General features: G+C 39.2%; 1 protein-coding gene across 2 annotated transcripts in view; it reads right to left on the reverse strand.

The window, feature by feature from the left end:
• Nucleotides 1–2,616: 2,616 nt before the first annotated feature.
• SLC5A1 (solute carrier family 5 member 1) overlaps nt 2,617–12,102 on the reverse strand; it is a 29,926-nt gene continuing 20,440 nt past the window's right edge. For both annotated transcript variants that reach the window (XM_069795159.1, XM_069795160.1), the window contains 7 exons: nt 11,608–11,743; nt 10,709–10,816; nt 9,509–9,659; nt 8,727–8,895; nt 6,452–6,667; nt 6,040–6,142; nt 2,617–5,187 (listed from right to left, as the gene is read on the reverse strand). In XM_069795159.1, coding sequence (XP_069651260.1) covers nt 4,964–5,187; nt 6,040–6,142; nt 6,452–6,667; nt 8,727–8,895; nt 9,509–9,659; nt 10,709–10,816; nt 11,608–11,743 — 1,107 coding nt within the window. In that variant the 3' untranslated portion in view covers nt 2,617–4,963. The remainder of the gene's footprint in view (nt 5,188–6,039; nt 6,143–6,451; nt 6,668–8,726; nt 8,896–9,508; nt 9,660–10,708; nt 10,817–11,607; nt 11,744–12,102) is intronic.

The raw sequence follows: 12,102 nt of genomic DNA on the forward strand, positions 1-12,102 counted from the left end.
CAGCACTCTGTGCTACAATGACATTAGCACCTAGGCAGATTTTTAACATCAATGAAAAATGATTTGTCTTTTTAGCTTGAAGCCAACAATGACTAAGGCCATGATATAATTAACGTGGTCCTGGGTCAATACTGGAATTAATTCAGTTACACTCTACACAGACCAAGTTTTCAAATCAGCAGCCTAACGATTCTCAGTGATACTGGGAGAATACACGACAGCTGCATTCATGGCAAACAAGCCCGTCTTGTATAAGCCTTGTCTCCCACCCAGGCAAGGCTCATTTTGAATGCATGAAGGTTTATATTGGTTTTTTCTAACAGTTTCCAGAAAGTTAAGAATATTATGGCTCTTTGTTCTTGCAACTACAGACTCATTTCCCTGCCCCCATTTGCTTTCAGAAATCCAGGAGTTGGAAACCATTCTGTACTGCTCTGGAAAATGGCAGCTTTTAATTCTGCTTCTTCATGTTCCAAAGCAGGGAGTATTTTTGCTTTCCACCGCTACATTTTCCATTAAAAAAAAAAAAAGTCAAAATCATATTAAAAATGCATAGAAGCAAGAGATTTGTCTAAGGACAAAACAAAGAGTCTGGGAAAGTCAGATCTAGCTAATTACATTAAAGGAGAAGGGCAGAATGTCTTTTCTGTAGCTACACACAGAACTGAGATGTTGAAAAATTCAAGCCCAGGACCTATTTTTAGCAAGACAAAATTTGCAATTTGAATGAATTAAAACCATTGTAATAATTTGCTTTAAGATCCTTTGACTATAAGCTAAGTTTTTTAAGTTATAGGCTCTGATACTGTAAATAAAAATGCCGCACAGAGTAAGAATGAGCTCACACTTACCTCAGCTTGAGGTTCTTCCAGGTACCTTAAGAAGAGCAGGGGAGCTGCTAGTACGGCGCCCGCAGGGCTGCTCTAGCCTTAAGCACTACCAGGTGAGGAGGGGGTGGGCACAGGAGCTCCAGGGAAAATCTTTTTCACAGCTTCCTGTGGTAGATGGCAAGATGGAGTGTTCTTCAGGGGGGACAAAAAGGCAACCTATTTTATTAACTATAAGGGTGATAACCTCAGGCACTAGTTATACTGTCTTTCATCAGAACAACTAGTAGATATTGGAGTGAGTGCAGTTTTACTCCATCCTTTAAGTTCTCTAGCACAGGCCTGCAATACACACTCCATGAAAAAATGCCAGGAATCACCAAGTAAGAACTGGAGGGGCTTTTTGCATTTCTCCTCTTTTTCAGTGATGTATCGCCCTCTGTTGTTAAATCTGTGATACTGTATTTTAAGTTAAATGGAAGGTGCTACCACAGAGTAATACTGCAGGTGCAGGACACAGAGACTTGCAGCTACGGCAAAAAGTCATTAAATAATTTTTTAAAAAAACAGTGGCCTTCCTCAGAACAGCTTTGCTATGACCCCATAGCCTGTGAACAACCTTTCTCTGCAGTGTGCCGGTCTGTCCCCAGGAATATCAGCTTTAATTCCCCTCCAGCTCAATGCTTCAAACCAATGAATTCAAGTGTTCTTCAAAGACAATGACCAAGGCTCTATAGCTTTTCTCCCAAATGCCAGTAACTGCTGGTAATGCATATATTTATCATTACTCTTTGCTTCTCATTTTTCTGCCAGCTTTTGCTTCATATAAACATTCCTAATTTTGCCAGTTAAGAAAGTGATCTGAGCAGGAGTTGAGCTAATTAGCAATCACAGCTGCTGATGGTGCTCTGAACATGATGATCACTTGCACCTGAAGAACTCAGCTTTGTGCTATGTCCCAATTCACCATGGACAGACATTTTGGTTGAAACTAAACCATGGTTACTGCAGATGTATTCCAAATTAAGCCACAGACCTTCCCTCCCCCAGCATTTCAGTGCATGAGCTTTTTCAATAACAAAATAGGAATAAAACCAAATTCTGAGTTCTAAGAACAGAGTGTTCTCATGATCATTAATAATTAACATTTGTGAGATACTTGGATACATCTGAGTGATACAGAAAAATGAAAACATAAATGAAGTGTGGTTACACTTTTTCAGGACTTCGCCTGAAAATTATGTAGTAATTCTTAAATGGAAAATCTGATTTGTTTACTGTGTGTTCTTTATGTATCAGTGTTGCAACTGGCTTACAGTGCTACTAGGTGAATATTTTATTTTATTTTGTGCAGTTCATTTAAAATAATTCTGTATATCTAACTAAAGTCCACTAAAATAAGCTGTAACCATACATCTTACCTGACAGGATAAGCTGCGATGTCTCAGGATCACCTGAAACAGAGTTGTATTATGCCGTACATGCCATGCATGTATATTGTGCTATTAGCCAGAGGTATATCTGGAGTCTCTCCATTAACTAGAAGTATTGCAAATTTAGTCAAACATGGGGAACAATCACGTGCTCACTGTTCCCATCTCTAAAGCATGAGAATGCCCAGGAAAGTGTAAGCTACTTTTTGGGTTTTGTCCGAGAGTATTCCACAACAACAGCTGTAACATGGACAGAGTTCCCCTGAGAAGTGAAGAAAAGTCACTTTCTTTCTCAAAATCATGAAACTGCCTTTGAATGCAATAGCTACCAACCTGAGGTGGCATTGAACAATCAATCCAAATATAAAAAGTTTTATCAGCTGCCCACAATATCAGGCAATTTTTCTATGAAATTCTACAAAATTACAGGAGTACTCTAAGTAGCAGTCAAACTTCATGTAAACATTTGAACTCTGCCCTCTACAACATCCAGTTTTCAGACCAGAACAAAAAATTGGTGGCTGAGGATGTACAGTGAATGTCCCTGGGAAACTGAGAGTTAGTTTTTCAAAATTCTTTAATCCTGGGGAGGAAAATGAACTAATGGTGCCTGATTAACCAGGAGGTCATCTAAAGGCTGCTCAGCCTGCCAGGAAATCACTTGCGTTATTTGTCTGTATCCAAATGGCTGTATAAATTTCACCACATTTTTCATTTTGTAACAAAGCATGACAAAGAGGGATCTGGGCAATCCTCATTAAAGTCTTTCTTGTTTGTTTGTCATCCAATACTATTACCCAGAGCCAAAATCTAGACACCAAATGAAGTTTCTCTGTCTTCCATCATATTATGTAAAAATCCCATCATTTTGTGGACACCAAATACTTCAAAATATACAAATACTTTAATACATACAAGTCTTCATAGTCCATTAAATATAATTAATTCCATGGTCTTTAAAATACTCTATCACTGCATTACCTGTAAGAAAAAGGTTTGCACTGTTATCTATATAGTATTGATTTGATCTGGCCTATGCAAAACCTTTCAGTATACTGCAGGGATTATACTGAAGAGCAGCAATTCTACTAGAATCCAGTGCGTTTTGGTTTAGATCCAAATGAAGAAAAGATACTGTCAGAAGATTATGAAGTGAGAGTGATTAAAGCTGCAGGAGTTAGCAGCAGTGTGGTGTGGCACATACAGACGGCCTACACTGGCTTCCTATTCAGATGCACTTATTGCAAGTCCGGTGCATCCTGCTGTAGAATCGCACTGAAATGCTTTGAGGCAACACAGCATCCCACGATACGTGCGCAACAGGAACAAGGAATTGTGGCGCAGCTTGACTACAGCAACCAATGTCTTCTTTTTACACTTGATTCCCCAGGAAGCTGTATTAGATGATAAGAAGATCTATTGCTTTTTGCTTTGAAGTGTTAAATCTATCTTTTCCTGTCTCTCCAGCTGGTATGAAACTTACCAAGTGGAGACAATCAGACTGGTTTAGCTAATATCCCACAGCTGTGAATATTTTCCTTCATGAACTGTTAACTCGTCCTGTCATACCACAGGAATTCTATTTCTCAATGAAATCTTCAGAAGAAAGAATTACAGCTTTGCAGAAAAGCAGTACAGAGCCCTCAAATGTACTTGAAAGAAGAATGCAAACCCAGCATTTTGATGGTTTGGACTTTTAACCACGTTCATGGACTGTTTTGTAGTACAGTCCATAGAAAGAGGCAATACATTAACACCAACCCCACAATAAAGAGGTCCTAGTAATTGTGGGTAGAGATTAATTTTGACATACCAAGATGGGAATTGATCAGTAAGAAATAAATATATATACACACACACACATTTTAAATATATATAATATATATAGTGCATATATATAATGTATTGCATGTGTATATATATGTATTTTGTATAAAAAAGCTTCACATTCAGGTAAAGATACATATTAAAATATAAAGAGAGGAGGACCTTTTGAAGTTAACCTTAAACAGACAATCTATCATAAGCAGAATTCTTATTAAGATCATTGAGACATGTTTTCCTTAATTTCAAAATGCGATCAATTCAGACAGTTTGTGTTCCACTGATTACTGAGAAACACAACACAATGAAAAGTGAGAAAAGCGGGGAAAAAGTTATAATCGAAAGTTAGTTATAGTGTCAAATACATCAATCCTTTACTTAAGATATCCCATGCTTGGAGGGAACAAAAAATGATTTTTTAATTTGAATTCATAATACAGTCCCTCAGTTGTGGGTTTTTTTGTAATCAAATTATCACAGCCAAAGGAAAAAAGAAATTTGAATGATCAAAAGAAGAAGGGTTGAAAATCAACCCTAAAAGGTACTTCACAAACCGTGATATGAAATATGGCTCATGCAGGCTTGTTCTTCACCTAAAATATGAAATGTATCATGAGCAGAGAGAATACTGGATGGAAGTTCTGAACCTCTATGAGCCCTAGATTGATTCAATGTCTAAACAGAAATTCTCTCTCTTGAAATCCCAGTGGCCTTCATCTTTAGATTTTTGAAATTATGATCACAAAAATCAGTGAGTAAATTACCCCGAATTTTACAAATGTAGACAGTGAAAATACTAATTCTATCTAACTCTGTAAATCTACAACTCATTGGTTTTGCTTGACAATACAGTACAATTTCAGAACTGTAATCAGAGGTTTATGCAAAGAAGGCATGACAAAATACAGCCACAGTCAATAGGATGATGCCATTGATATTCACAACGTTTCTCCAAAGCGGCACTTCGCTTGTGTCAGTCAGTTTCTTCTTCAATGCTTCCTCTTCCTCCTTGCTCAGTTTGGGTCCTTTTTGTTGATCTAAGCCACAGAACCAGTTGTACGCTTTCTTAAAGCATCCCGGTTCTTCTTCACTTTCCTTATTAACTGGAAGGAATAACACACTGGTCATGAAATGTAAGCATGGATCACTGCATGCACTGGAAGATCTCTGTGACTGAGGACATTCCTATATTTAATGCAGAAGCTCTGATTTATTGTCATAGTTACATGGAAACATTTTAGTACAAGGCAGTACAAGAATCAAGTTAATACTGTGTTTTCACAGCTCACCTGGAAAAAGAGTGATTTTCTACATGTTGCAAGTGAGCCTTTTGCAGAAGACACTTGTGCCTTTTGCAGCCTAGAGACTTGGTCCGGTATTGGAGAAGCAAACCATGCTGCAAAGCTTAAACTCCATTTTTTTCAATAGCTTTTACACTTTTAATTAAAAGACAAATAAATGAATTTGAGGATACTTTTGAAAGCAGCAGAACCAGAAAGCCAGCAAAGAGAGCAGGTGGTTTTGGCCAGAGGGATATCTGGCAATTCGCTTTGATAGTGCCTTACACCAGATCCTTGCTCCTTCAATCCTGGCTACTACTCCCTATTTCCAAGTGAATTCTCATTGTTTCATTCCAAGGGCTAGAGTTGCACACAGTTCTGCCAATGCACACCACCTCTGACCTAAAGCATCCCCGTTGTTTTAGTCCTAGAACTGCCACCTAGCTACCTAGAGAACAAGATTTTCTCCCATCAAATCCACTTCACTTCTGATTTACACTAAGCTTGATAGTTTGGTAAAAAGCAGCTTACTAGCCATTTAAATATGTGGGGTTTGAGGTTTTGTTGTTGGGGGGGAGTGGGACTGTCTTTGAATATCAAGCATGTCAATGTTTCTCCAGGAATGAAATAGGGATACTCAAATACTTTGATAGAATCTATAGATACTCAAGTTACCTGATTCTTCATCTCTTTCATCAGCTTTGTCCTGCTCCTCATCTGCATCAAGATCAATACGTTCTTCTTTACTGTTCCGCAAAGACCAGCACAAGCGGTAAAGCTGCCATGAAACAAAATAAGTTTATAAATCTACAGCCTTACTACATAGAGACAAATCAGTCTGGCCAGCACACGAACAAGCTGTAAGACCATCACATCCCAAATGTCTGTTAAGTCAATGTCTAAGATTATTAGGAGTCACTGAAGATTTGTGACAGATAAATGAAAATTATTTCCTTTGCTTTCTTACAAGGACTATATGATGCGGGTAGGTGAAATGTCAGGAGGTAATATAGCGAGTAGCAGTGTTTAAAATTAGTGGTTTCATTGAGTTCCATTTCTGGAGGAGCAGGACTGCAATAATACTCACATGTACATCAGGAATGGGCTTAGTCATGAAGGAGACTGCCAGGATGACGATGGTGGAAACCCCAAAAAGAATCATTGCAAAATAAAGGTAGTGAATCCCACAGATGATGAATGGGCAGTTGGAAGGGGTCACACAGTTGCCAGTTCCATAGGCAAACTCTGCAATCATTCTGCTAAGTCCAGTTAGCAGTCCAACCATCAGGCCCCAGAAGGCACCCTGCAGACAAAATGACAGAAGGTATCAAAATGAGTAATTTCAGGCATGGAAATAAGCTCTAAGCCCTGGATAGTTGCTGGAGGAAACACAGAGGTAATTAGTTATGTGTTACGTTGCCTTTGGCACATGGGTTTTAACTCAGATACTTTCAGTGACCGTATTTACAGCTCACTGTACTAATATAACTGAAAGCAGCAATGACCAGCAGCTCAGAGAAAGAATATGGGAAACACCTTATCCAGCTCATTTCTCAAAGTTCATCCGTCTCCACACAATGCTCTCCTTACACAGGACAGGCTCTAGCCACAGACTACACATCCCAAGGGTTGTTCTCGTACCTTTTTATCTTTGAGGGCTAAATCTCTGACAGTTTTAGCATGATGGAACCAGCTAGCAACTGTGTGTCGTTCCTCCTGAAACATACGTCTGGTTTATCTCCTGATGACCTTGTTAGTAATTAGTTAAAAGTTAATTCTCGATATTTTTGGTGGATGTTTTGCTGGTAGGTATACATTACTCTAGCCCAAAGTATAAAAGACACACAGGTATGTCTGGGCACAAATTGAAATATGGGAAATTCTGTTTAAACATATTTTTTTTGTTGTTATACTGTAAGGGTGATTGAACATTGGGACAGGGTGCCTCGAGACATTGTGGTGTGTCCACCCCTAGAGATACTCAAAACCCAGCTGGACAGGACATGAGCATCCTGCTCTTGTTAGCCCTACATTTGAGTAGCAGGGGTTGGACTACTCCAGAGGTGCCCTCCAATCTCAACTATTCTCTGAGTTTGTGAAGTAAAAAAAATAATAATGGTAACACAAATCTACAAATCCTGATTAAAAAATATTCTAGGTTTAATGCTGCATTTAAGAACAAAACCGTTTTAATTATTAGTGGTCAAAGTTACAAAAAGGTTTTGGAGTAGGACAAGATAGTTCATTCCATTTCTGGCAGAAAGAAGAATGATTCTGAGCAAGAAATGTTGATAAATCTTACAAATAATTACAATATTGGAGTTTATCTTATGCAAGCCTCCAATTCTCAGAAGTTTTGATGCTTGTATCCCCTATTTACCCAAATTTAAAGTGTGCAGTGTACACAAACCCCCGAGGATTACACTGAATTCTTGCTCAAGTAAAATTCCAGCTAAAGTCAATGACAGATTTCCACAAAGGGCACAAAGATTTAATCCATTTGTGAGGTTTAGCCATATTGGGATAGGAAATGGAACATTCCTTGTATGTAAAACAGGCTTTTCTTGGATATACACACAAATAACTGCTGAACTGGTCTCGAGAGAAAATAGTAAGAAAAAAGTTCGAGCCATATTAAAAAACTTTCTCTCTCTAGGCTTTCTCCTTGAACTAATCCTCCTTGGAGCAAATCTGAGTGATAGGCAAGTATTGTTATTTCTAGTATTATAGAAAAGAAACTGAATTCCCGAGTATTGAGTTTTCAGAATGTCTGAGACCCCAGTTACCATGACTGGCCTATGGTCCCACCGAAGCATGTGACAGACCTCATGCCTTCTGAGTTACTTACAAAGGCTTAAGTACAATATTTCTCAGTTCACTGCTCTATGAATCAAAGTTAGTGATTCCCAGACTAGGTCCTAAAAACAACGGGAAACAATGCATGAAACTACAGCACATTTGTTTAAAAGGCTGTTGACAAAATATACGGCAGTCAAGAAGAAGGTGAACGGTGATATGTTTGGTAAAGCAGTTCGGTGACCAATATCCTAAAAGATTACTTTCAAATATGTCTCCATAAATTCTCCATTTGACACACTTCTTGGCAAAGTGATAGATAACCAAAGTTTTAGAGCTATCTAGGAATTCCTAGGTGACTGTTTATTTATCAGATTAGCAAAGAACTTTTTCAAACTCATCTCTGAAACCTCAGGTCCTGGGGTACGGAAACACAGAATCCCTGGGCTATAACAGGATTAAACTGAATAGGAAGAAGTTGCTAACAGAAGACACCAGAACAAAAAAGCAGTTCTCCCAATGCCTAAAGGACCATGCAGCATACCTGTTTCCTAATTTGTACGTACCTGCTCATTGACCCGCTTGCAGAAGATGGCAAGCAGGAAGACAGCAGCAATGGGAGGTCCCAGGTAGCTGGTAATTGACTGAATATAATCGAAGAGCTGCCCACTTTGAGCTGACTGCACCACAGGAACCCAGGCAATGCTGATGCCAATTAAAAGTAACATAAATGCCCTGTAAACACAGCCAGATATTCAATTAGCCACCTGCTTAGAAGCATCTATCAGAAAGAAAAAAACAGCAATTAATCAATAATTTGAATGTCCATTTTGTATTTCAACCAGCAAAATCAATTATAATGGCCAATTACCATTGAATAAACAAAAGAAATCAAGTTGGATATTGTGTCTGTCAAATATCTGTCAGCATACAGCTAAACATGCAATCAAAACATAGAAAATCACTTTTTTCCTTTGTTTGTTACGTCTAGAGACAAATCAATAGCAGATCAACTAGAAGAACTAGTTCATTCATGCTGTAGTATGGTGTAGCACAAAGTCTATGAAGATATTTTAAAATGGTTCCCTTTGAATAGCAGTAGGAAGTGTTGAGAATTAGTTTAGCTACTTCATGCACCACTGTCAATTAAATTGGAAGCAAGGGTGGGTTTGTTTGCCAAAAGGGAAGTGTAGGGTGGGACAGCCTGTCTGGCCACAGGAGGCCACTGCTGCACTGCCCGCACGCTGCGAAAGCAGGTTTTCACCAAGGCACTTAGTGCATTTTTTGGAGGCTGACGACTGTAAAGCTTCTGGGACTGGCTGTGTTTGTACAGCTCGGCTGCACTTACCTTCCAGCTAACATAAGCTCTTTCTCAGATGGTCGTGATCGAATTTTGGTGTAAATATCCATAGTGAACAAAGTACTAGCGCTGTTAAAAATGGAAGTCAAGGAGCTCATAAGGGAGGCCAACATGACTGACAACATCAGACCCCGCAGACCTGAAATACAAAGATATGTGAACCAGGATGAGCGTTCAGTGAAGAGTCTCGGTACGTGGCACCATCCATACTGCTTGCCTGACCCTTTCAAGTCAGCCAGCTATGAGTGTGTCTGGCATATTTATGTGCTGATGCTTGCAATGCAAGTGACATCTGCTGAGCTTTGGAAAAGCTATTTACAGCAGTGATAGGGCAACTCTTGAGCTTTTAGAACATAGGTACTTCTTTTGTGAATGCTGTCTGATTAAATGCTGAAATAAAAAGGAAAGACTTTCCCCAACAGTTACAAAATTAATTGCTCTTGTTTGCAGGCAGGTGCTCACTTGCTTGCGGTACATTTGTAAACCAGTTGTTTGGAAAAAAAGAAAGTTTCTTTTACTGTTTGAAAATCAGAGTAAGCCACTTTTCCAGATGGTATGATCTAGTCAACACAGTATGAGGAAGTACTGTAGTATTTTAATAATACTATTTACAACAGTTATAATATGATGGGCAAGTACTAAAGATACCAGGGAAGTACCATGGTCTGTATAATATCATAATCTATCTATCTAGCCTTATGAACAAGCTCTGTGGTTTTCTGCAGAAATTTATCTTCTATGTGTATGTAGTCTTCTCCAGAGTGGTGCCTTATTCTCTCATTGAACAGGTGTCCTGTGGGACAATGTGTACATAGAATATTTTCTCCTCCCACCTCAGTGGGTTTAGCAGAAGGGCTGCAGATGTATGCCTCCAACTCAGAAATCCTAGCAGAGACAGTCTTTTATAAATCATTGGCAAAGTAGGTTATTTTTTACCTTCACAGAAAGGGAGATCAATTACCATTTCATCACCCAGTATTTGCCAGCTGAGAGCTGACACTGTCAGCGTGTAGCTATTCTGCACCTACAGCTACAGCTACCCCTCTGATTAATACTACATAGTTCTGGCAAGAATTTTTGAACTAAATCTGGGACTTGGGCTCCCTCTATCACCTCTATCACCTCTTTTTACAGTCTGGCAGCCTCACCTTTCTTAAAACAAACAAACAAATACAGACAGTGTCTTACCATTTGGCATAAGCTCCACTACCATTTTTGGGTAAGCAATATTTGTACAGCCAACTGCAGTACCACAGTACTGCTGGCAGACTTCAGGCACAACACAAGCCACCACATCTGAGGAGAGGATAACAAGACAGGGTTAGACAAGGTCATATAAACAACAGATTGCTCCCAAATTAGTAGAGCTTTGAAAATTTATCTCTGTGTTGAACCACTGGACTGGCAAGCTTGATATCATCCTTGGTCTGCTGGCAGGGAGGAAGGTGATTCTAAGCCTCTATCCTTCCTTTCCTCTCTAAAAGAATACTGTAAAGTGCTGGAGGCCCCCCCCCCCCAAAAAAATCAGCTTTAATTGTCAGACCAGAACTGAACAGCACAAGGAGAACATGTAGAAAAACAAGGAGACGAACACAAAGACCCTTCCCTCCAACCTGAACATCTCTCTTCCACCTGCTGTTAAACACACTGATGGTTAGAGAGGAGGGAGATTGGCATTTCCCCCACACTGCACTTGGGACTGTCCATGGCCCAGAATATTACTGTGACTGATGACCCTCTTCCTCTGATTGCCAGCAGAGTATCCGTCCTGGGCAGCATTTTCCACTCATTCAGCCAGAGTGGGGCTGTAACAAACAGACAACTAGGGAGGGACACTGTGGAATTTCTCTCTCCTAAAATGAACAGCAATAGCATTAGCAGAAACCTGGGATCAGGGAAAAGAGGAAGACCCGTGGCTTCTTACAGTGAAGTTAGGTTTTGTGCATACATGTGCCCGGACAATTTGGATGACAAGATGACAATCTAACAGGTATTTTGGAAGGGACAGAGAATAGGAAATTGAGAGAGACGGGCAGTGAAAGATAGATGGCAAGAAGAAATTTGCATTTCTGTATACATATGCATACCTGTATACAAAATTCGGCTGATCATTCCAGGCATCACTATAATAAACATGGGCAACAGTTTTAGGTATCCACACATGATACAACCAGCCTTCACATGGGACATGTTCTTGCCAGAGAGACATCTTTGGACAATAACCTGTCAATGAGACATGGCAAGCATGCATGACTCAACCAAGAATAGCATTTCCAGGAACGCACCATGTCAGGTTCCAGATACAAGATACTTCTTAACCACTGTGATAGTGAAAGAACCTATTTACCATTTCTGTCACTAGGAAAAATAAAAACTACATGAAAATCAAAGGATATATTTGAAATAAGTAAAGTAAAATATCATTTATCCACTGTATGTTTAAGAGGTAAGCCTCTTTCTCACAAGATGTTCTTAAAGCAGATAGGCTAAAAAGCCAAAAAGGAATAAAATATTTACATGAGCAATAGATACAGTTACATTGGGGTTTTTTTTCATGTGTTTACAAATTGTGAAGATTATCT

This window comes from Haliaeetus albicilla, chromosome 10 (genome assembly GCF_947461875.1).
Source record: "Haliaeetus albicilla chromosome 10, bHalAlb1.1, whole genome shotgun sequence".
NCBI classification, from domain to species: Eukaryota; Metazoa; Chordata; class Aves; order Accipitriformes; family Accipitridae; genus Haliaeetus; species Haliaeetus albicilla.